At 41.0% G+C, this 20747-nt stretch overlaps 1 protein-coding gene across 1 annotated transcript in view; it reads left to right on the forward strand.

Annotated features, from left to right (window-relative positions):
• The window catches only part of itprid2 (ITPR interacting domain containing 2), a 59157-nt gene extending 41422 nt beyond the window's left edge, over positions 1-17735 (forward strand). The window contains exons 9-20 of the mRNA XM_062061912.1: positions 1837-1958; positions 2031-2391; positions 2460-2646; positions 4621-4672; positions 8208-8287; positions 8344-9732; positions 9800-9847; positions 12426-12550; positions 12731-12845; positions 15617-15682; positions 15755-16051; positions 16121-17735. Of these exons, the coding sequence (XP_061917896.1) occupies positions 1837-1958; positions 2031-2391; positions 2460-2646; positions 4621-4672; positions 8208-8287; positions 8344-9732; positions 9800-9847; positions 12426-12550; positions 12731-12845; positions 15617-15682; positions 15755-16051; positions 16121-16207 (2929 nt within the window). The 3' untranslated portion in view covers positions 16208-17735. The remainder of the gene's footprint in view (positions 1-1836; positions 1959-2030; positions 2392-2459; positions 2647-4620; positions 4673-8207; positions 8288-8343; positions 9733-9799; positions 9848-12425; positions 12551-12730; positions 12846-15616; positions 15683-15754; positions 16052-16120) is intronic.
• The last annotated feature ends 3012 nt before the right edge of the window (positions 17736-20747 follow it).

Raw genomic sequence — 20747 nt, forward strand, 5'->3', positions numbered from 1 at the left:
TTCACAATCTGTGCGCATTGGACATCAAGTAGTGGACGGACGGACGGACGGACGGAGGGAGGGAGGCACCGGGGGCAAGGGTGAAGTGTCCTGCCCAAGTGTCCTTGGGCAGGACAGGCATTATTGTTATATGTTCATGGGTTTTGTTTGTTTTATGCCCTTTTTGTCCAAGAAAAACATTTTTTTTTATGACAAAGACACAAAATATGCAATATATTCCCCAAAAATTATTTTAAAGTGGAATTTTTGATGTGAAGTAATTGAAGCCTTAAAAAAAGTCAATAATTCACAATCTGTGCGCATTGGACATCAAGTAGTGGACGGACGGACGGACGGACGGACGGAGGGAGGGAGGGAGGGAGAGAGAGAGAGAGAGGGAGAGAGAGAGAGAGAGGGAGAGAGGGAGAGAGGGAGAGAGAGAGAGAGAGAGAGAGAGAGAGAGAGAGAGAGAGAGAGAGAGATCAGAAGGCATAAGATCTGCATTTGATTGTTAGCAATCCGGGGAGGGTGTTAGTTTAGGGTTGTAGCTGCCTAGAGGTGAACTTTTATTGCGGTTTTGAAGGAGGATAGAGATGCCCTTTCTTTTATACCTGTTGGGAGCGCATTCCACATTGATGTGGCATAGAAAGACAATGAGTTAAGACCTTTGTTAGTTCGGAATTTGGGTTTAACGTGGTTAGTGGAACTCCCCCTGTTGTTGTGGTTATGGCGGTCATTTACGTTAAGGAAGTAGTTTGACATGTACTTCAGTATCAGGGAGGTGTTCATTATTGTTTGAGCAATGACAGCTTAAAAAAGTCCCACTGAAATAATTGGGAATCCAGAAGGGCCCCACTCATAATAGTGTTAAAAATAAGTCATACCATTTTTAATATTTTTACTTTTAATGTTTTTTACTTTTTTTCTTTCATGTGGGTTTTTGGGGGGGGGGGGGTTTATACCCTTTTTGTCAAAGAACACTTTTTCTTATGGAAAACACAAAATATGCAAAGTGGAATATTTGGTGTGAAGTAATTGGAACCTTAAATAGGTCAATAATTCATAACATTGATTTTGATTCATTATTTTTTTTTTTTAGCAATGCCAGCTTTCAAATAATCAGTCTGCATCGCAGTTTTGTGTTATTAGAGTCAACATTTCATTCTTGTTACATTTCACTTGTTTGATCTATTATTCCACTTTTTTTTAATAGTATTTTTAGAATGTAAAACATTAGACGTACACACTTTGGACACCCCTGCTATATATGGCATTTGAGGCTTCATTATGTCAGTGAAGGTGTCGCGTCTGTGCAGTGTTCCCTGTGATGACATCACAGCGTGTTTCATAACAGACTGACAAGTATTTAGTCCTGCTGGAGCTCCTCTTACACAAGCTCCGAGGAGGAAGGAAGGCCAACTGACATCTGTCTTCAATCCCAACATGGCCGTCATTCTGCTCTTTTTTTTTTTTTTTTGCCCCCCCAAAAATTCTAATGTAGCAGTCGGCATCCGCTCTTTAAAAAAAAAAAAAAACACTGCAGGTATGTGAAGCACATTGGTGTTGTGTTAGTTTGAGATTAAAGCGGTGGCAGCAGGAAGCGTCTGAGCTGTGGAGATATGGGACCACTTCCTTAAATAGTGCGCTTCATTTGTGTACCTTTTTTATCGGTTTCTCTGTTTCAGTCTAGTTAGAAAAGTAAAAATTGTTAAAAACAAAACAAAACATATGTTTAATGTATTTTCTGTTAAAACAAAGCCAATAATGAAATGTTTTGTGGTGCCCTTTTATTTTGAAAAGTATGGAAACACAACACTGTTGCCTAGTTCTGACTATCTAGCAAATGGATTGACTGGTCTCTGGTCTCTCAGGTCGTTTCCGTCAGATCGAGGCCTTGACCAACGTGGCCAACACCTTCATCCAGCTCTACGGACACGTTTCCGGTCAGCAGGTCCGAAGTTTCAGCAGCAGGGATCAAGGTAACCATGGTAACCAAGCACGGACGTTGAGGTCTGTGGTTCCCTGTCCTAATTAGTCTGCAATGCATGCAGGGGGTGACGTCGATGGACGGGCAGACAGCGCCAAAGAGGAGTCGCCGTCGCCTCTGAAGAAGAGAAACCCGGCCCTCAACGCGGCCAAGCTGCTGAAGAAAACGCTGAGCAAGCACCACCTGCTGACGGCGTCCTCGGAGTCATCAGGCTCCGGTGCGTCCAGTCAGGCCACCGACAGAAGTCAGCCCGACCCCAGCCTCGCCAACGGCCACCCGGCACAGGACAGCGCTGCTGAGCACGATCACCACTCCGACGCCGCCGGCCAGAAGCACGCTCGCAAGAAGGACAGCTGCTCCCTGGAGACGGTCGCTGAGGAAGCCGGCGGGGATGGCGAGGAGACGGAGCGCCTGAAAGACGACAGGTAGGGCCCAGACGGAAAGTCCATCTTGTTGGTCAACTGACTCAGTTTTTGGTCGTCTCCTCCCCCAGCAACCCTGGACCCGGCGGCGAACATCAGCCGGACTCTCACCCGGCCAGTCGGACAGAAGACAAACAAACGGCAGGAGAAGATGAAAAGAAGGTCACTTCAGTCGCTGACAGAGCTCCTCCCACCCTGGCCCCGCCCCAGCTGCTTCATTTGCGGACGGAGAAGACCGATTCCTTCGACATGGAGGAGGTAGGTGTCCGCTAGTTCAAGTCGGAACAGTGTGAGGTCAGGCTCAAACCTGGTCATCAGTCATTTGACGTGTCTTTAGTAGTAGTGTGAACATAGGGCTGGGCCCATAAAACCATATCCACATATATCGCGTTAGACGTTGCCAAGCAAGGTTGGTTGCACAAACAAAGGCAACTAGCAAAACAGGAAGTGGTTCGTTAAGCAAAGGGACGGACAGGCCAATCAGGTAACAGTATCAACTGTCAGGTTCGGTTGCGCCATCTTGTTGTCTGGCAGTTGAATATCTGCATTGAGTGAGAAGAGAAAGTCAAAATGGAGATACTGTTGTTGTGAACGACATCATGGCTGTAACGTCAATGTACAAACAATCATACACACACAACACATGTCATTTGTTGTGAAAGACATCATGGATGTAACATCAATGTAAAAACAATCATACACACACAACACATGTCATCTGCTGTGTTGTTGTGAAAGACATCATGGATGTAACGTCAACGTACAAACAATAATACACACACAACACATCTCATCTGGTGTGTTGTTGTGAACGACATCATGGATGTAACATCAATGTACAAACAATCATACACACAACACATGTCATCTGTTGTGTTGTTGTGAATGACATCATGAATGTAACATCAATGTACAGACATCAGTCCCAACTTGAGAGGCGCTCTCTTTTTTTTAACAGCCTCAAGTCGCCTCTTTACTCGTCAAGCTGAGAACAACAGCACAGCACACTTCCCCCCCTTAACAATAATAGCGCTAATACCCTAATGACTGCGCTAACAAAATAAAGGTTTCAGAAAAGAACCTTACGCAAGCATAAATGTACTTAAAGCACTTATTAATGCATTTACATAATTATTATTTTTTGACTAAAATACTTGTCAAATTGTCCAAAGATGTATTGCACCAATAAATGTGAGGATCATATAAAATTTTATTTAACACAAAAATTACTTGGTGGTGAAATAAGTGTAAAAGGTCAAAAATGGAACGAAAAAAATTAAAACCTAAAAACTGAATGTTATTGTTTTTTTTATATTACTATTGTTATTTAACTTATTATTTTACTTGTGGTTTATTTGTTGCTAATTTATGTCGTTTTTTTTATTTTTTATTTTTTTATTGAGTTTTGATGGTACAATAAATACTCGTGTTTTCAAATGAATGAATAATCATGTATTTAATCATGATTACAACATCAATCAAAATAATATGGATTATTATTTTTGCCATAATTGCCCAGCCCGATCATAAAATCATTAAATGCTGATGTTGTTCTGTTGTTGTTTTGATAATATAATGGCTATATAATTAATATAATTGGATATTAAGAGTATGTGAAAGTTTGGCTCCTACCTTGTTTACTTCCGTGACTCCTTAAAGTTTTGTAATCAATCAGAAATATCAAGCAGCTAAAATGCGCCAAACATGGATAAGTGTGGAGAGTGTTGTGCTTTTTTTGCGTAATGCTTTGTAATGGTTTAAAATGGTGTAATTAGGATTTTTTTATGGTGATTGGATTTTTTTAAATGATATCCACAAAGTTCAGTGACCATGTCTCTTGACATTTTGTGTTTGTTGGATTTTTATTTTTTTGATAGTTTTTTTTTTTTTGCACCATGACAAGGGAAGGTTGTTTGCATTAGGTCATATAAACAAATGCTGCGCATTCAGTGCCTAATAAACGGTCATTGACCAGAAAGATATCATGTAGTCCACCAGACGGTGATAAAATGGCAGCATCAAAAGAGGTAAACTTTAAAAATAATTGCAATCTCCCAAGATTCCTTTTTAAACTCATAACGCACTTGACCCGTGGGCCGCAGTTTGGACAGTGCTGATCTACATCAACAATATGATTTGAAGGACAGGACATGATTAAGAAATGATGTATGTTGAGTTTTTACTGTGACTCAGCAGTAACACGTTTTTACGCCATTTTCTTTTAAAATTCAGATTCAGAGTAACGAAGGCGACACTCTTCTAACCAGAACGTCCATGGTCTCAGGTGAGACGTCCCACTCTCAACCCTACTGACTTCAGTCTGCGAGTGTGGGTGTGTGCGTGTGCGTGCGCGTGTGTGTGTGTGAGAGAGTGTGTGAGAGTGAAAGAGTGATTTAATGGCTAATAGTGGCAGGGACTAGGTGACAAGGAGAGTTAAAGTAGAAGAGAACATTTCCATGTTGTAAATCTGTTACATAAGTAAAGCTATAAACATGTCTCTCAGGGACTTTCATTAGCACTTGATTGCTTGCAGGACTCCAGTCACACGTTTATTCCTTCAAGACAGCTTCGCTCTCTGCCTGCGTCTCGATACGCGCACTTCTGTACTTGGTCTTTTAAGTACATGCTCGTTGTGTGTTTGACACTGACATTAAAGCCTAGAATATACTCTTGCGTTGCGTAGTGCTTGAAATGCACCAATTATTGTATGAAATGTAACAACAATTGCATGCCAACTGATCTTGTGTACTTAATATCTCGGTGCGCTCTAAAAATAATTACTGATTGTGTTGTTTTTGCGCCGAAAAGAAGTCACGAAGTACGGCACTCTTTTTAACTTTTATTGCCAATCTTGTGCTAACAGTTTAATTTCCGACACATATTCTTTCTCGTGCACACACGTCTTTGTCTCTCACACGCAATACTTCTCATTGCCCGCCAATGGTATATTTACAAACATTTGTGAACTCTGAACACGTCCATTCAGATTAACACCAGCATGTGGTTAACTTACAATAGTTATTTAAAAGTTTACATGTTGGATCTCTCTTGTCCTATGTCCTGAATGGCCAAATAGCTTTGCAGATAATAATAGCTAGTCGTCCATCTGCACGAAAGAAAAAACTTCCGTTCCAAGTAAACTGATGATTGTGAATGATTAGTTCCAGTGTTGATGTTGTGGTTCTCTGGTTGACCACTCAGCACAAAGTATCTAGTCAATAATAGCTGCAGTTGCTCCTTCTGGAGACACTGCCCCTTAGTGTTTTGGAAGAGATTACAAGTCTGGCAGAAGAACTATAAATCAAACAAGATGCAGACGTGAGAGTATATTCCAGCCTTAAGCGACAACATGCAGTCTTTTAACGACTACAAGCCCAATTTACTCAGATCCAAATACCACACGTTAAACAAACTAGCGTGTACAGTGAGTGGCCGTGTTGCCTGTGATCTACTAAGACTGCGTGTGCAATTGAAAAGTGGTACAGACCGCCTTATTCAAATGAGGATTTTGCGTGCTTACAGGGGCTTTTACCATTTTCTGCACATTCATGTTATCATGCTCCTCCTACCTGTGTGCCCTGTGTTGAACCAGCAGCACACATCTCTAACACCTTTTCTGAATCGCAATGTAGACTCCAGAAACATACGCACACAGACACTTGATTCTGTGCGCCAGGCTGTGGATCGCATCACCAGCGCGTTCTTGCGTCTGGATTGATTCAAAGACAAAAAACTGCATAATGAAAGATGTCTTTTCATGCAGGAGATATATTATAGTAATATATTTACTACATAAAAACAATGAGAAACTTGAAAAATATACGCCAAAAGACACCAAAACACTTCAATTGAATTAATTTTAATCAGCCCCTGAAAGGGGAACTGCACTTTTTTGGGAATTTTACCTATCGTTAACAATCATTATGAAAGAACACACGTCTTTTATTTTTTACGATTTTAAAGATGATAAAAATACGCTTGAAAGATGTTTGTAGCCTTCAAAACCCTCCATCAAAGTTTTATATACACACTGCAAGTATATATATAATGTAGTAAGACACCTTCATAACAATATGTAATATGTACAATATACACACTGCAATTATATATATATAATGTACTAACAGACACCTTCATAACAATATGTAATATGTTTTATATACACACTGCAAGTATATATATAATGTAGTAACAGACACTTTCATAACAATATGTAATATGTTTTGTATACACACTGCAATTATATATATAATGTAGTAACCAACACTTTCATAACAATATGTAATATGTTTCATATACACACTGCAAGTATATATATATATATATATAATGTAGTAAGACACCTTCATAACAATATGTAATATGTACAATATTCACACTGCAAGTATATATATATATATATATATATATATATATATATATATATATATATATATATATATATATATATATATATATATATATAATGTAGTAACCTTCATAACAATGTGTAATGTGTACAATATACACACTGAAAGTATATATATAATGTAGTAACAGACCCCTTCATAACAATATGTACAATATACACACTGCAAGTATATATATAATGTAGTAACAGACACTTTCATAACAATATGTAATCTTTAAAATGTACACACTGCAAGTACCGGTATATATATAATGTAGTAACAGACACCTTCATAACAAAATGTAATATGTACAGTATACAAACTGCAAATATATATATATAATGTAATAACAAACACCATAACAATATGTAATATGTACAATATTTACCATATTTTGATCATTTTAATCACAGATTTCTTCTGCGCATCGATTTCCATTTTTATAGCAGCACACTTCCGACTTCTGGCAACAAATGTGTGTTCCTACTTTCGGAAACAAACACGAGTGTGTGTTCTAATCATGGCAGACTTGGAAATAGACACTGAAGACGACTATTTTTGTACAAATGAGGATTCACAACCTTATATTTTTGAAGCTGAGTATACTGCTGCTTCTAGAAGCAAGCACGAAGGAAGAGTGAGACGTCAGAGCAGACGGAACCCGAGAGGGTGAGGTTGGCGTGACTCGAAGCTGTAAAATGTAGAACTTCAAGCCAAGCTATTTCGACATAAATGGAGTGCTTAACCAAATAAACCGGGAAAAAATCCCCGGCCAGCTGGACCAATCGCACAACAATTCATCGAGTAAATCACTCTTTAGTATCGATCATGATACACGCAACACGTCATGTGTGTTATTACAACTACAGTACACACGCTGTCGAGATAGCTGTGTACAAACAAAGAAACTAGCTAATTTATTTCCGTAACTAGCTTTTACGGCTAATACCGTAGCATACCAATGTGTTACTACGTTAGAAAAAGAGTTCCTCAGTGTTCACTCTTACAATAACAATGTTGTACAGTTTGGTTATTATACAGGTTACAGAACGTAAATGAAGTATTGTTGACAGTTTTTGAATGCATTTTTAAAGTGATTTAGAGGTAGAAGTGATTGCTAACATTAACTGCATTGCTAGCAACCAATAACAAGCCGATTTTTCATCTTTTGATGCAAAAAACAACAACTTTTGTCTTCTTGTTTCTCTTAGGATTGTGAACGATAGGCAAAAAAAAAAGTGCAGTTCCCCTTTAAGAGGCGCAATTCACCATGCACACATTTAATGGAGCAGCTTTGCCAAGTTTGCATATGTTTTAGTAGAAGTGAGAATTGAGACATGTAGTTGCTCCCTTTCCGCTAATACACATCCCAACACTGACCCCTGCTGGTGAAAAGTGGCAATGGTCATAACATTGTCCTTCCCACAGACCTGCTGAGGACAGCCAGCCAGCATTCCGACAGCAGCGGCTTCGCTGAGGAGCCGTCCGTGGACTCGGGCAACCTCAAGGTGCGTGGGTGCGCCTTTAAAGTTGTAGTGCTTGCATTGACTTCTGACTTCTGCAGGTGCAGGAGAGCAGTGACAGCTGTGACAGTGAGACCACGGTCACGTCGCACCCTTCACAAGACGTCTCCACGCCCGTCGCTCTGGACCAACCGTCCTTCCTCCTGCCAGACCGCCACACGGAGGAGGCGGAGCCAGATAGTGCGATTGAGGCTGCTGGGAGTTCCCAGGAAGCGGACGAGTGTGACGGAAATTCCGAGCCGGTCCCACAGTACACAGCCCACCAGCTTCCCAAGGACTGTCCGCTGGATGACACCCAATACGCAGGGCAGGGCGGGAATAACTTGGAGCCGGAACCAAGTCCGGAGCAGGAAGACAGTGCAGTGAGTACAGGACCTTCCTTCAGTCTCCCCGCTCCTAACTCTCCTGTTCTCGGTGCGCTGAGTCGGGCCAAGCAGCGGCTCGGCGACAAATGTCTCGCTCTCAATAGGAGGCGGCAAAGAGGAGGCCTCCCCCTGCAGAGGTCGTCCTCCCTCCCCACCTCACTGCTCTCGCCCGCCAAGGTGGTGTCGTCCGTCAAGATCGAGTTTGGCCGGGGACAGACGTCTTTCAGCCAGCCCCGCTACGCCTTCCGCTACATCCAGGAGCCCCCTAGCGACGCTGCCTCGTCCACCTGTATCTCCACTCTGCTCATTAACCACTCCTCCAAGTCCAGCGACCAATCAGGGCTCCTCACGGAAGACTCCGCCCCGACCCGCCATGTCCACTCCTCGTGTTCCCTCAGATGTGCCAGTCCTCAACTGGACTGGCCAGACAGGGGTGGTGCCTCACCCTGGATCACCCAAAGCGTACCAGATCTCTCGTCCAATCAGGAACAGTTTGGCGTAGCGCCCGATCAGAGCCGGCAGAGTTTCAGTCCCGGACCGGTCATGTTCATTTCCCCGAGTCCAAGTCCCACTCCCAACCCGAGATATGTGGCCCCGCTCTCCGCCCCCCCGGTCAACTCCTTCTTGTACCCTACGCCCTTCCATCCCTACGCCAGCCTTCCAAACCTCCAGCACCACCTCTATTCCAGCATGCCCAGCCTCCACCCTCAGCCCTCTGTGGCCACGCCCCCCCAGCATGCCAACCTGCCGCTGCCTGCCATGGCCACGCCCCCCCACTACACCAGCCTGTGGAACCTTCACCCAGGCGCTCCCACAATGCACCACTTCCATCCCAACAGTCATCCACTGTACCACTCCGCCCCTCACACCCCGCCCTACCTTGGTTTCCATGGCTACGACATCAACCAGGACCACAGCCTGCGTCGGGGAAGCGCCCCTCCAGGCCCGGGTCTGGGCCCCCACCCTGTCTTTTCTCCAGGCTCCAGTCAGGTCTTGTCCAGTACGGAGATGCAGCTTAGGAGAGTTCTCCATGACATCCGAGGGACAGTCCAGCGTCTGAACCAGGTCATTGTCATTGTGTCTTCATAACCACCACAATTACTGTCCTAACATCTCCCTTGTCTACAACCAGGATCACACTTCTGACTTGTCCAATGAGCACACAGCGTCCTGCCAGCAGGTATTCAACTTTAATAGTAATAATAGTCACAGTGAGTGAATGGCACACTCACTACCTGTATCTACCATCTGCTGGATTCAAAAAATCAATAATTTGACTGGCAAATAAAATAGTTTATTAGTATCCTAAATATGTCAAGTCTAAATATTTTACAAAAATTGACTGATTTCAGAATCAGAAATACTTTATTAATCCCTGTAGGGGAAATTCTATTTTTATTCCCAAAATAAATAAAAAATTAAATAAATAAAGGAAATCTGATAAGGGTTTTTTGGTTTTTATTTTAATGCACAGCTGTGCAGAAAGAAATATGTGCTCTGGAAAAAATGCTCTCCTTAAAAAAAAAATTATTTGCCAATGCAACATGTCAAAATTGTCTTGGTAAGGTCAATTGTAATAATACATCATGTTGGATATAGAGAAGATACAAACACTTTATTTATTGAATCACAAATATTGACTTGTTGCATTTGCAAACATCTAAAATGATGTACACTATAACCTGCTAGCCAAGAATTTAATTAAAACATTGGTATGCAGGTACAACACTTAAGACAGGGGTGTCAAACCTACGGCAGGTTTAATACGGCCCGCAAGATCAGTTTGCTAAGTATAAAAATGTGCTGTTTTTTTCCCGCGTCGGAATAGATATTCCTCCATGCGGCCCCTGTGCTAAAATGAGTTTGACACCCCTGACTTAAGACCTTTAGCATATCAGCATTTGGAATTAAATTATGGAATGGATTAAGCAAGGAAATCAAACAAAGCACCAATATGATAGAGTTTAAGAAACTGTTCAAACTACAAGTGTACACAAAGAAGAAGAATTATGATAAACATCTCGAACCTTTTAAAAAAAACCTATCATTTATTTCCTAGGTGAACCATAAATTACTAAATCATTTATTTATGAGAACTTCAATTATTGTATAATTGTATAAGTATATAATATTTGTTTCCGTATTTATTGTATATTCATTATTTACACATTTATTTATTCACTGTTCTGTTACAAACCGAGAACAAAAAAATGGGATGAAACTGCTATGATATGAAAACGGGTATAAGCTAACTTCTTCCTGCTCCTTTTCGGACATGTTGTAATGAGTTGAAATGGAAATATCTGATGCATGACACTGCAATTGTATTATATGCATGTTCCAAATAAACTGAAACTAACTAAGATTTCTTGACATACAACAATATAAGCTTTAAAAACTTAAAAGGGAAATTAGCAAATCAAAACATGTTATTAGCTAAACGTACTAGTTTTGTGATGGTTTGTGTCTTATAACAAACTTGTGATACTCAAAAGTAGTATTTTTTTCCTCAGAAGATCTATTGCCTAAAAACAAGTTCTTCCATGTCACGAGCTGTGTGCACAAGGGCACATTTAATCGGATTACTAACCGCAGTAAAAATGCTTCTTGTACACACGCCATTCGGAATATTCTCACCCCATCACACACGTCCGGATCAAAATTTCGTTAAGATCCAGACGGGTGGTTTATTCCGATAGTCATTTGGATTGGAGCGCATTTAAACTCTTCCTCCAAAATTTGGGTTGAAATGATCACATTATGTGATGTCAGCTAGACTTTGGTGGTGGAGGGGGACTAAATTTAATGGTCTCGGAATGCTGGATTTTCTTGCTGATGTCTCCTCCATTCAACATGTACACATATACTTATTATATACTCTAGAGTTTGTTGCTTTAAAATGAGACTAACAAAAACAAAAGGATGTAGTGTCATGTGTCGATGTAACAATAAAAGAAGGGATGCTGTTGTCGTCTTAATGAGTTGTTTTATTCATGACCTTGCAGCTACTCCAAGTGCTAACTGCTAGCCTCAAATACATAAACAGAATGTCGTAACCTAAAGACGCGCCGCAACCCGTACATAATCACAATGTAAAAAGCACAGAAGCTCCATTTCGAAAAGAGAGGTAAAACAAAGGTAGTGAACTAAATGAATAAATGGTAAATAAATACGTCAGACAAGCAGAAATGCACAGTCATGTTTGTTTACAGTGGAAGTCTACTGCTTTGTCAGCACCTGCAGTGAGCAAACTTGTCCAATAGATGGCGCCATAGCACAAATAATAACACACCTTTCCGTTTATGTTAGGTTCTGCGCATGTCAAAGTAGTAAAGTATTCTGATTTCAGGTGTGATGCATGAAAATGCACTTCATAACCAGATCTTTTTTTTCAGGGTCCATTTACACAGGAACATTCCAATCCCAATGATGATCAGATTAAACAAATGTTGTCCATGTACACGTGGCTACTGAAAAATGACTATTCAGGGGATTGGGACTTGCATTAAGTTGTTTAGATATTTGGACTAGAAATTGGAAATGTATACTCTGTGAGATTGTGAGTTTTTCCAGTGTAACACACAACTCTGGTCAATGAGGCAGATAGTACACAAACCAAAAAATAGCTGTATCGGTCACATGTATTTTCTTAAAGCGACACACACATTGAGGGACACAGTATCACTCCTTCAGTATCGTCACTAGTAATAACATTATTACCTCACATGTTCTGTATAAAGGACTTTTCTACCTTCCAGTCCCTGGCCGAGCTCCAGCAGAAGAGGCGCAGTCTCAGCTTGTTCCGCACACAGATGATGGACCTGGAGCTCTCAATCATTCGACAGCAAGCCGCGGTCTACAAACACCTGAGTCCAGGTGACAGGTGAGCCAGGACTCTTTTATTTGTTCAGGCTTTTAATTATTATTTTTGTCATTTTTAGTACTGAAACTGTGTTATGAAACACTTTGTGGCTGCTATTCAAATAAAAGTTACTTACTCTGTTACTGTAGCGTTAACAGCGTCAGGCTTACATGCTAAATTATAGACTATTATCCTGTGTAGGCTGGAGGTGGAGCAGCTTCAGTCTCTGAGGTCTGCAGTCAGAGACGAACTGTTGGAGCTGGAGCAACAGCTGGAGGACAAAGTGATGGAGCTGACGCAACATGGGCCAAGCAAGGTAAACACCAGGGTTGTCATGGTAACACAATTTTAGCTGTGACTCTCCACCGTTGTCGATACCGCGATTAAAAGAACTGACCCTATGTAATGCAAGGCCATTGTATTTCTAGAGCACAGTTCGTACACAAGGCAATTCAAATACAATCATCATAATTAATTAAAATCAGTCAAATACAGTAGATGAAATACTTTCAGTTGTCATATGCACATTGGCAATGTTGACGCCTGTCTCACATCTCCAGGAAGACTATTCCAGAATTTAGGAGCATAAAACTCAAACGCAGTCTTACTGTGTTTGGTCCCGACTCTGGGCATCAGCAGGAGACCCTCCCTGAGGTTCTCAGAGCTGGAGATGGTTCATATGGTTGTAACATGTCAGCAGGAGACTCCACCCTGAGGTTCTAAGAGCTGGAGTTGGTTCATATGTCTCTATGGAACGACTTGTACACAAGGAGAGCAGTTTTTAAGTCTATTCCCTGAGCTACAGGAAGCAGTCACCTAAGCACTGGACTAATATGGTTGTATTTCCTGGTTCTAGTCAGGACTCCAGCAGCAGCATTTTGGATGTACAGCTGGTTTAGAGAGCCCAGTAAGAAGGCCATTACATGCTGGAGACAAAGGCGTTCTAAGTCACTCCTCTTAGAAAGAGTTCTTTGAATGCATGTTATAACATTTGACATGACATAATAATAATGAAAGTAAATTGTCTACTACAAAATGTGTGGTACATGACATATAAGCCAAAAAAGATGCACGGTCACGTTGCAGTTAGTCCAAAACTCTGCAGCAGGACTTTTAAGGGAAACCGAAAAAAAAGAGCACTTCTCCCCGTTTCTTGCTTCTCTGCTTTGGCTTCCTGTTGATTTTAGAATAGATTTTAAAATGTTTGTTTTTAAAGCTTTGAATGGACTGGCCCCAAAGTACATCACGGACCTCTTCTAAATGTATGCTCCAGCTCGCGCGTTGAGGTCCGAGGACCAGTTCCAACTTGTGGGGCCTAAAACGAGGCTTAAAACTAGGGGATACAGGGCCTTCTCTGTTGTGGGCCCTAAACTGTGGAATGTTCTGCCCCTTCATGTCAGAATGTTTGAAGTCTGGTCTTAAAACCCACTTTTATTGTCTGGCTTTTAATTCGGCTTGTGGTCCTCTGAATGTATTATTGTTTTATTATATTATATTGATTTATTTTATTGTTTTATTATATTTTATTGATGTCTTTTATTATTTTATTCTATTATTATTTTTATTTTTTTTACTTGTTTAATTTTAAATGCTTGTAATTTCATTACTTTGTATTGTTTCTTTTTTATGTGCAGCACTCTGGAGACAGTTTTGTTGTTAATAGTGTGATAGAAATAAAGGGGATTGGTTTGGAGAATAAATCTAAAATTAAAAAATAGTATAGAAATGAACCAAATTGCAGGAAATCTAGTCTTGATTTTCAAAATGTTCTTGCGGGGCAGCAGCACTTTGTGCTGATTTTGCTCTTTTTTTACATCCGTTGTCCTATTTTTCTTAAAGCAGGACCCATGGGGTCTTTAATTTTTTTTTTTAAAGTCTTAATTAATTAACTATTTAAATTTAAGGCTTTAAAATGACTAAAATTCTCCTAAAATCTTTAAAGGTTTTTAAGTACGATTTTGAAAGTTCTTAATCTTTTAACGTTACTTTTAGTTAAAACATGCGTTAACTTCAGTCTTGCTTTTCAAATGTTTCGATTTTTGAGGACGCTATAACGTAATTACAAAATGGAACTAAAGTAGGCTTCCTGTGCTGCCCGGTCAGAATGAATCGCGCACTATCTAGTGTGCTGTGCGTGCATGTGTTGTCACAGCTTAGCATAGCAGCAGAGAAAACTTAACGAAAGCCCACAGCAAAGCCGAATGACTTGCAGAAGATGGGTAAATAAAAGTTCAAAGACTTGCGGCTCCAGAAGGATCAATTTAATGCTTTCAATGAGTTTACAATAGAGAGGCTTCTGGTGTATTTAGTTTGTTTAACCATTTTGTGAATTCATATACTTACAATTCATTCATTCAATCAATCAGCAAATTATGTGAAAATACCTTCTAAAATGTCGCAGAATGCCACAAATTCAGTTGGCCATTTTGAATATTCCGCCCCGAATATCTGCTGTAATTTCCGTAGATTGTACGTCACGGTAGTAACACTTCTGCACTCTGACCATATTATTAGGTCAGTTATACTGGAAATATGCAAACATTGTAAAGGGATGTGGTGTTTATCATTCACAATCCTTATGTAAGACAAGAACACATACGCTTGGCTTTTTTATGCATTCTAAATGGTAAATACATGTCTAAATATTGAGTCAACAGATGGAGAGTCCTCTCATTATACTCTCTAAAAATATCCAGAAAGCGCCAACAATATTCCATTTACATGTCGTGACCTAAAAAATGAACCAAATAGGGGTGATATTGTTATTATAAGTGCTAACGCAGACAGACTATTTTAGCTGACGTTTCAGTCACATCTATTTTCAACGATATCATATCAGAACATCAAAGAAACATACAAACGGTATTAAAGGGTTAACATTCTCTTTTAGTGGCAGCAGTGTCTTGATCAGCCTTGTTGCAGAATAATTATGGCAATTGCTCAATTCTGTTGTAATATTTGGCGGGCCGGAATAAAGGGAGCCACGGGCCGTAGTTTGCCCACCCCTGCCTTATAATAATGACGCAGAACAACAATAATTGTGCTAAGCTAACCAGGAAGTAACGTCACATTTCTCCTCATTGTCAGGGTCTCCATGGCAACAGCAGTATTGACAATTTGTGTACGACGTCCGCACTGAGAGCAATGGAGCCGGTCAGTACACCTCACACACACACACACACACACACACTTTGTAACAAAGCCATCATGAAGGTGTGTGCACAGGTGTCAGATCTCCTCAGAGAGCAGCGCCTCCTCCAGTCGCAGCTCAGCTATGAGGACGACGACGACACCGCCTCCGCGCTAACTTCCTCACCGCCCACCAGTCACGCACGGAGCCAGGGCGCCGACCAGCCTCCGGGCGTGTTCCGGGCTTCCATCAACATCACCCCCGCCCCGCCTCCCCGGCCTAACCGACAGGGGGTGGTAGAGGAGGGGAGTGAGGCACCACGGGGGGAGGAGGAGGAAGAGTCGGGGCCAGAAGGCCTCAAGGGGGAGACCCTGCAGGACCTCATCAGAGAGGTGAGCCAGGTGGACCGGTATCGAACCGTCAATCAAGTACATCCGCTCAGCCCGCTATTTGTCCGCCAGATCCGGGAGAGCGTGGCCCAGGAGGTCCGACGGGAGATCTACAACGAGCTGATGGCCGCCATATCGCCACGCCGGTCACCAATGTAGCCGCGGGCGCCACCACTGTCTTGTCTGTATCACTGTAAGAGCCGCCTGGCCGGGCCGCCACACTGAATGTCTTAACACTGCATGGGATACACACACCCCATTTACTGTACATGTGGGCGAGTCTGCTTTTCACCTGAAACCTCTCCAAGTACCGACCTAACATGACAACACAGTTTTATTGAACAAGTATATCTGTGGCCAGTTTGAACAGTAACACTGTGTTTAAATATTTAATGGGATGATTTTTGGCCGTGCCACTGTTTTACAATCGCTGCCAGAAAGACCTAGACCAGCACTAACCAAGGGGGCCAAATAGTTTTTTTTATTCTGAAAATAAAATATAACAAAACTATTTAGAAGGAGATACATTGAGTTTTTGGTACAAATAATTAAAATAATAATAATGTGCAAAGTGGGACATTTGCAGCTTGTTCTTTTTTGGGGGGGGGGCCTCGCATCAAATTGTAAAAACATAAAAATGAGAGGACTAATAATTATATAAATGAACACGTTTATAGTTTTATAAATAACTTATCTTTTTTTTTTTTTTTTTGAGAAAATATGAAAATGGCCTTTTTTTTTTTTTTTTTTTTGATGTTTTGATGCTAACAAAGTTTGGACCTCAAAAAGATTGAATAGTGTAAAAACTTTCCATCACTGCACAACAAAACAACAAACGCTACATTGTGGCGCTCTGTGCTCCTTTAGTGTTTACATTCCATCCCACACGCATTTGGTCAGATGTGCCTCCCAAGTTTTTGTTTGTTGTTACGCGATAAAAGTAACATGTCGAATAACAAACCACACAATTAGCATTAGCTGTTAGCCACCCGCGACTACGTCACGAGCTAACCTTTTAGCCGTGTGGGATATATATATAAATGGTCAGTCCCACTTATCGACTAAAAACATTTTGAATGGGATTATTAATGTTCTGTCTGGACTCTCAATTTGAAACGTACTAGTTTGGCCGTAATAGCGCCGAAATGGGCGACGTTTTGACGTAATCATTCGGAAAGCGTAGCGTACCAAAACCGTATTTGTGAAAATAAACATGGAGCTGAAGAACGTAGATGTCGTTACACCAGTTAGAATAAATTCATCAGTTACGTCTCAGAAAACGGTGGTTGTAACCGATGAAAACGTTGGAGTAGCGAGGTCACGTGAGGGTGTGCGGATGTTGTCACGGCGACGACGATATAAAAGGGCGAGGCTAGTGAGGGGCCTCGGCTATGTTGTTAGCATTTGTAAAAGGAGTATAAATGGTCAGTCCCACTTATCGACTAAAAACATTTTGAATGGGATTATTAATGTTCTGTCGAAGGCATTTTGTGCATTATTGCAATCATCCAATGGAATATGGCGCACTCTTGTGTCCAACTTGTTGTGTGTGTGTGTGCGTGTGTGTGTATGTGTGTGTGTGCGTCGTTTCCCACTTGCCTTTTAACGACCGTGTGTGTTTCGTACTGATGCTGCGCCGATGTGGGGAGGGCGACAGAGAAGAAGAATAAAGATGTATTTATTTTCATTACAACGGACTTGTTTGTGTGTCATTAGAGGAAGAGACCGGCTTACAATTGGCCTTTTTGTTTCGTTATTGTCGCACTCTCACACATGTACGATAGATGGATGTTTTATTTTCATTCCAACATGTACGACCAGGTTAAAAGTGTCAAATCAGCCCAGTAAAAACATTAATTTAGGAGAAGATCTCAAATCCAGAAATAAAATAGATCAATATACGTATGATTTTTTCTACTTAAACGGTGTCATGACACACAGCTGGTTACCTTTCAGTTTCGCTACCCGTCAGGTGGATAATAGCATGAGACCATTTTAGAAATTGTTTGTACTTACCTCCTGTTTTGTAGAAAAAATACTTTAACATTTTAAATCAAATCCAACTTTATTTCTATAGCACTTTTCATTTATATAAGAGTGCTTCCATGACATCATCTCAAACAGTCAGTGACCCCATTTCCCTCCACCACACATACGAGTCATATAAAACAGACGCTTCACTTTTTCCACATTTGTATCCATAATGGAATAAATTCTGAAAATCCTTAAAATTCTGCACACAATACCCTATAATGCCAATGTGAATTATTTATTTTTTTAGAATTTTTTGCAAATTTATTCAAAGAAAAAACTAATAAATCACATGCACGTAAGTATTCGCAGCCTTTGCCATGAAGATCAATTAGATAAGATGAGAATGCCAAGTGTCCTGTTTGGAGGAAACATCACCAGGCCAGTACCATCCTTACAGTGAAGCATGGGGGTGGCAGCATCATGCTGCGGGGGTGCTTTTCAGTGGCAGGAACTGGGAGACTAGTCAGGGTAGAGGGAAAGACGAATGTAACAATGTACAGAGACATCCTGGATGAAAACCAACGCTTCCCATCCAACCCGATGGAGCTTGGGAGGTGCTGCAAAGAGGAATGGGCCAAACTGCCCCAAGATAGGTGTGCCAAGCTTGTGGTATTGTGTTCAAAAAGACTTGAGGCTGTAATTGCTGCCAAAGGTGCATCAACAAAGTATTGAGTAAAGGGTCTAAATACTTATGTAGATGTGATTTTTTTTTTTTTTTTTCAAAAAATGTCAACAACAAAAAATAACATTGTCGTTATGGGGTATTGTGTTTTGAATTTTGAGGACAAAACTAAAGTAATTCCATTTTGGAATAAGGATTTAACATAACAAAATGTGGGGAAATACTTTCCGGACGCACTGTGTGGCTGAGCACGGAGGAACCAGGTGAGAAAAGACTATCTTAAGGAGCCGCATGATGACTCTGACCCAGGGCCCACAGCCAGGGACCGAGGAGCCCATGTGAGACTCGGCCACGGAGGAAATGCTGGAAATAACTCAAATATGGGACCACAATAATATGATGCAATATAATGATTAAAGTTTATAAATATGTGGTTAAAGTCTTCATAAAATTGACATATACTTAATAAATACTGGATAAACAAGGAGTTAAAGAAGATCACAAGATCGATTAAAAAAAAAACAATTAAACTCCAAGTTAGGTCTTGAGCTTGTTTTCAAACATTGTAACAGATCTGGGTGGACTCTCTTAATTAAAGTCATTTTTAATTTACTTTCCCTAAATTTCTAAAAGTATTCATATTCTCTTCATGTCATATTATGCTTCTTCCAGTGCTGTTGTTTTTAGATTAGTGTTGTCATCCAATCAGAATTCAGCTCGCTTATGTTGCCATGCTGTACGATATCTGCCTGGGCCTTCAGAATCAACAATGTCTGTGCACTATAAGTGAACGGGAACATACAGTTTCTCTTTGTCTTCAAAAAAGCCCGCCAAAAGGAAACCCAACCCATCCCCCAGCAACCCTACCTGGCCTCCTCCTTCCTCTCCCTCCCCTCCCCCTTTCTCTCCCTCCCCCTTCACCTGGAGGACGATCAATATGCCTCTCTCTCCTCTCTCTCCTTGCTCTTCAACTGCAACAGCAATAATAACCAACAATTTTTCTGGTCAGTACCACAACACAGCGGACTCTGATGCTCTTTTTGGTTCCAGTGGACTACACATCATCCACCTTAATGTGAACAGCCTCTCTGGAGCCAAACTCGACCAAATCAGAGAAATGTTCCTCAACACGAAGGTAAAAATCTTGTGTTTCTCGGAAACCAAATTTGATCAAAGTATTTCTGACTCAGAGATAGAAATACAAAACTTTTCGGTTATCAGAAATGATAGGAATAAACACGGTGGGGGCGTTTGTATGTATATTCACCAGGATATTAAATACATAACTCGCACTGATCTTAACCACAATAACCTGGAATCTGTGTGGGCGGAAATCAAATTTAAAAATGCTAAGCCGGTACTAATAGGGACTGTTTATAGACCCCCTAATCAGAGTGATTTCTATGGGGCTTTGGAAGAATGCTTGGCGGGGACAGACAACATGGAGAAAATTATAACTGGGGATCTGAACACAGATATTCAACGCAAAGATGCGCCTGTCTTCAGATCCTTCAGCAAGTTTTGTAATCTGCACGGTCTTTCCCAGCTAATAGCGCTACCCACAAGGGTGTGTGATTCCACCCAATCAACCATAGATCTCATTCTCACTTCAGACCGGCCTAAAATAAAAAATAGTGGGGTCATGATCTGTGGTCTTAGCGACCACTATCTAACCTTCTGCACCCGTAAAATAGCTAAACCTAAAGCCAATGGCCACATAACAGCCCAATCCAGATCCCTCAAAAAATACTCCAATGACAATTTCAATTTAAAATTAGATGAGTGGGACTGGTCCCCTGTGCTCGCGAGCAACCTGGTCGATGTCGCTTGGGATCGCTTCAAAACGGCGTTCCTAAAGATACTAAATGACATGGCTCCCGTGAAAACAGTCAGGATCAAAGCCCGCTCGGAACCATGGATGAATCCGGACCTATTAGCTGCCATAAAAGACAGAGACAGGAAATACTCTGAATACCAAAAATGTAAAACAGAAGTAGATAAACAACCCAATAATATCAACCTCAAATTACTCCTTTCAACTCT

The sequence above is a fragment of the Entelurus aequoreus genome, linkage group LG10 (genome assembly GCF_033978785.1).
Source record: "Entelurus aequoreus isolate RoL-2023_Sb linkage group LG10, RoL_Eaeq_v1.1, whole genome shotgun sequence".
NCBI lineage: Eukaryota > Metazoa > Chordata > Actinopteri > Syngnathiformes > Syngnathidae > Entelurus > Entelurus aequoreus.